At 40.8% G+C, this 4,777-nt stretch overlaps 1 protein-coding gene across 1 annotated transcript; it reads right to left on the bottom strand.

The window, feature by feature from the left end:
• Positions 1-395: 395 nt before the first annotated feature.
• On the bottom strand, positions 396-2,660 carry S100Z (S100 calcium binding protein Z). The gene is given in 4 exon segments (XM_007471948.1): positions 396-480; positions 482-586; positions 2,471-2,559; positions 2,562-2,660. Coding segments are annotated over 4 exon segments (294 nt in total). The 5' UTR covers positions 2,587-2,660; the 3' UTR covers positions 396-405.
• Between the last annotated feature and the right edge of the window lie 2,117 nt (positions 2,661-4,777).

Below are 4,777 nucleotides of genomic sequence, written 5' to 3'. Positions count from 1 at the left end.
AGGGAACTATTGGGCTGGGCAGAACGTTCGTTCAAGTTTTTCTGTAGGATGATACGGAAACACCTGAACGAACTTTTTGGCCAACCCAATGTATTCAATATCATGTAATAAATTATAATGGAAAAAAATCTGAAAAAGAATAGATACTGAATCACTTTGATGTACACCTCAAGCTAACCCAACATTGTAAACCAACTATTCTTCAATTTAAAAAATATATATAGGAAAATTTCAAGAAGGGCATATAAAATTTGGAATATTTATTTAAAGTCAATATACTAAGGTATGCATCATTTACTAACACTAGCAACTAATTATATGTATATTATAGCTATAAATGGCATTACTATGACTATGGATCTGGAGGGTATAGATGAACAGTCGGTAAATAACTGTGGATTAGCTTTAGACTAGCTTACTACTTGTCTTTCCTTTCTTCTTCAACTGTTCTACAAAGTAATCATTACAAGCAACGGTCCATCAGAGCTGCCACCCTGACCACGAATTCATTAAAATCCACTTCGTTGTCCTTATTGGCATCCAGATCCTGCATTATCTTATCAACCAACTCGGGATCCTTTTGACACTAAAAGGAAAAAGAAAATTTCTAACTCCCAAGCTCTGAGGTTCATAATGACAACTGAAATCGTATTTTCCTTTTATCTACATTAAAGTTTGCATTTCCATTTTTAGCATCTAAAGCAATTTCCAAGAGCCTATTTGCAGGGAGGTTTGAACCAGGCACACATTCTAAATGAGTCTGGGCTCCTGCCCGCCCCCCCCCCCCCCCCCCAGCCTCCCCCCCCCCCCCCCCCCAACACCATATAATCCTCAGACCTAAACACCAAGAGGAGCAAACAGCAGCACATCAAAGTGAGCTGCTGATGAAGAAAATGCATTTACTGGACAGGTTGAAGGCCAGGACCCCTGGGGAGGAAATCAGGGGGACATGAAAAGAAGGAAGCCTTGAAGCCAAAGGGGGATAGTGAGTGGCTCTGCCATTTACCAACACTGGGACTTGGAGCAAATCACTTAACATTTTAAAATGTCCTAATTTATCAAATGAGGAAAAAAATATCTCCCACAAATTTGGGGGCCACTTCAACACGCTTTTATAAGTGCTTAGCACCACGTTGTTAGATTTAGCAAATAAAAATTCAGGATGCCCAATCAAATGTGGATTTCAGATGAGCAATGAATACTTGTTTAGTATAAGTATGTCCCAAATATTGCATGGGTCACGTAATATTTTAGCTGGCAGCCTGTTTTGTGTGTCGCAAAACAAAACAGAGGCACCCAATAAAGGGTAGATCTTATAAGGATGACTCCATTTTATAGGTGGAAAGGAAAGCAAGGAGCCCATTGAGGAGATCAGGGTTCAGAAAGGGTGGGGCGGTGAAGCACCTACCTTTCCTATGATAAGAGGCTGATGAGAAATGTTTCCAAAAGTATAATTCACTTCCTCCAAGAACTCCCCATTGTCCTCTCATTAGCTGCCAACCATTAAATGGCTGGAAATTTAAATTGAATTGATCAAAATCAACTCAATCAAGAACAATTATAAATTTCACTTGAATAAATCAATGTGCCAAGTGTGGCCTACTGAGTTTTTTACCCTAAATGTTATGTAATACAGTAGCCAAACTGAATTTGAAAAAGAAAAATGTTCTCAGGGACTCTTAAAATTACTGAAAAGGTATTGTATGTTAAAAATTTTTACTTTAAGCTTTTCCCATAGAGGGTGGGGATAAAAGAGTGTCATAATTATAATTACTATCGTCTTAACACAGGGTTTGGACAGAATAACATCATGCCAGGCTATTACACGTGCTAAAATCAATTCAAGGCAACTCCAAAAACACAAAAGTGAGCATTTTCTTGAGAGCAGGCTCCAAACACTCCATTGTAAGGTTTCACGAGCGGTTTTATTGAACTTCTGGCTGTTTTGAGATGTAAATCTATTTGCTACCCAACTGGTCACTGGCCAGACACACCCTTTTGGTCAATCCCAATCAGCTTGTTCTTGGCTGACAAACTCACCTGGTATTTGTTATTCACTAGAAAATTTGCCATCATATCATAAATACCCCAGGCTTCATTTCTGGCCCCAAACATAATATTTATTCATTTATAGACAGCAGGACAGAGCTCCAGGTATACTTGTGTCACTAGTTATAACTCCCAGTATAACTAGCTATACCTTTGCTGTACTACGACATTGAATAATTGATAAAAGCCTCAAATATAATTTCCAACACTGGAAACCCTAACCCTAGGCACTACAGAAAAGCGCACATGCCTACAGACACAGAAAACAAAGGTCTCTAGTGTTTGCTTCCCTGTATTTAGAATCTCAATAGGAATTATACAATGTGCAGCAGGACACAGGAGTTGGTGGTGTACATGGAGGCTATCCCTGAATGTGCACCGCATCCACCCTCGAATGGTTGGGGAGAAAAGCCAGACTCACCGAGAGGAATTCTGTGAGGTGTCGCTGCAGGAGCATTTTCAGCTCCCCCTTGTTGATCTTGAACCTGTCCCCCTCCTTGCAGGAGTAGCGTGGAAGATTCTAATCATGGTGTCCATGGCAATCTCCAGCTGGGTGGGCAGTGTTGGCAGCAGAAGGGACCACCCGAGGGCAGGCCACCAAAGCCAGGGAAAGAACATTTGTGAAGGATAAGTGGGTGGGGAAACATCAACACCTTCATTAAAACGGAATATTGCCATCCCCTGTCAGCCCACGCCCCAGGTGATGGTTGTCAAACCATGATAATCGTCAATTAACCAAGCATTCTGCCCATCTAGAGCAAGCCGCAGAGATCTTTGTGGGTGAGTTTTTCTCTTCCCTAATCCTCACTCCCCAACGATGGAGCCTGTTCAAAGTGTTTGGAAGTTAGTAATCAGACAACAAATACAGAGTCGTGATAAACACAGATTAAAAATAAACAAAAAGAGGAAGGAAATACGTAACTTCATACCTGTTCAGCCAGTGCAGGGCTCTGTCAACAGATGTTTACAATTAAACTATAAGCCTATATACCCGGGAGTTTCACCCCAGCACATTTGTTCCCAAGAAGATGAAAATTGACAGTGACAAGAGATTCGAGTGGAAGTAACTGAGTCTGTTTTTAATCACGAGAAGGAACAGGTGTGAGCTGCTGCTGCCCCATGGGCCATCAGGGAAGGGCACGCCCCCACTCTGTGCCCTGGAAGAGAAGACAAAGAGAGAAAGAGAAGCCTTCAGTTACCCCTCATTACGGAGAGTGTGGGTACAAATGCAGTCAGTTGCTAGGAAGCTGATGACTGGGAAGAACTCTAAAAATAGAGGAGCAGAGAAGAAACACTCGTCCAAACTTGGAGACTCCTCAGCAAAGCCAACAGCAAGGTCAAGGGAATATGCTCAGAGCAGACTCGTTAAACTAACCCAATGGACAGTGAGTCGTGTAGCTATTTAAAAAAAAAAAAAAAGAGGAAGCTCTCCACGTGCCAATTTAAAAAGGAACAAAGCAGCGACCTGGGGGTGTAGGAAAGAAATAAAGCTAAGAATATAGATGTGTATATATACTTTAATTTGTCTAAGGAATCACTGAAAGGTTACCAAAGAAAGTAAAAAAAAAAGTAGTAGCTATAAGGGCCAAGGTGGAAACAGAGCAGTTGGGAGTAAGATTTCTCATTTACCCCTTTTCAACTGATTTTAACTTCAGTTATAGGACTGTATTGCCTAGTCAAAAACTAAAAAAAAAATGAAATCCATGGAATGAAGCCCTAGAAGCCATGCATGTAGGAATCCACAGCGGGGGGATTTCTAAGTGAGAGAAACTTAAAAAATAAGTCACTGGAAAAACCAAAGCCAGAAACTGGCCGCTGTGCTTTAAATGCTGGCTGTGCTCTCAGGGCTGAACTTTAATTATATGGAAAGCAAACCAGTATCTCCTTTGTATTTCCTTTCCACAAGCCTGTTGGGATGTGTCCTCGACCAGCCCGCCTCCTCCATCTTACCACCAGGCAGCCTACTGGACCCTCCGGAGAGGTCCCCAGCGATGTTCTCAGCTAATACCTAAAGCCCAATTCTCAAAAATATTTTTAAATTGGTTTGTTTATGATTAAAGGAGTATAATGTGCGTGGTAAAATAATATTTTAAATACTCAAGAGTATGAAATAAAAGTAAAATTCTCTCTCCACCATTCCCCACCCTCGTCCTTCTAGGTTAACATTTTCCTGTGTGAGAAGCAGGTCACGGTGGTAGAAAGGACGGACTGCCTGGCTCCAGCTCTCACCTCTACCCCGGTGTGATCCTGGGCTAGTCACTTACACTCTGTGTCTTCGTTTCCCAATCTGTATCAACAGGATCGCAGTAGTAGCTTACCCAACAGAAAAGATTAAATGAGTTAAAATATGTGCCAGGAACACACTGAGTGCTTTGTATGTATCAGCTATTATTATCCTTACAGAAAAAAAAGATATGTTTATCATTTATATAATTATATATAACATTACATATATATATATATCCTTAAATATATATATCCATAACAGCATCAACATGTGTGCACCTCGTTTTTTTAACTTCATATGAATCTTACTATATCAGCATATAGATCTACCCCATTCTTCACTGAAGTTGCATATTATTCCACTGGATGCATGTCCCTACGTATAGTCATGAAATATTTGTCAGGCACTGATGTTATGCCAGGTCCTGTGTAAATACAGGAGAAGAAACTTGCCCTAGCAAATCTCATTGCTATTTGTACTGGGGTTGTGTTAAGTATACAG

The sequence above is a fragment of the Lipotes vexillifer genome, unplaced genomic scaffold (genome assembly GCF_000442215.2).
Source record: "Lipotes vexillifer unplaced genomic scaffold, Lipotes_vexillifer_v1.1 scaffold83, whole genome shotgun sequence".
NCBI lineage: Eukaryota > Metazoa > Chordata > Mammalia > Artiodactyla > Lipotidae > Lipotes > Lipotes vexillifer.
The sequence above is the reverse complement of the archived record's forward strand: the minus strand, read 5'-3'. Positions and strand labels throughout refer to the sequence as shown.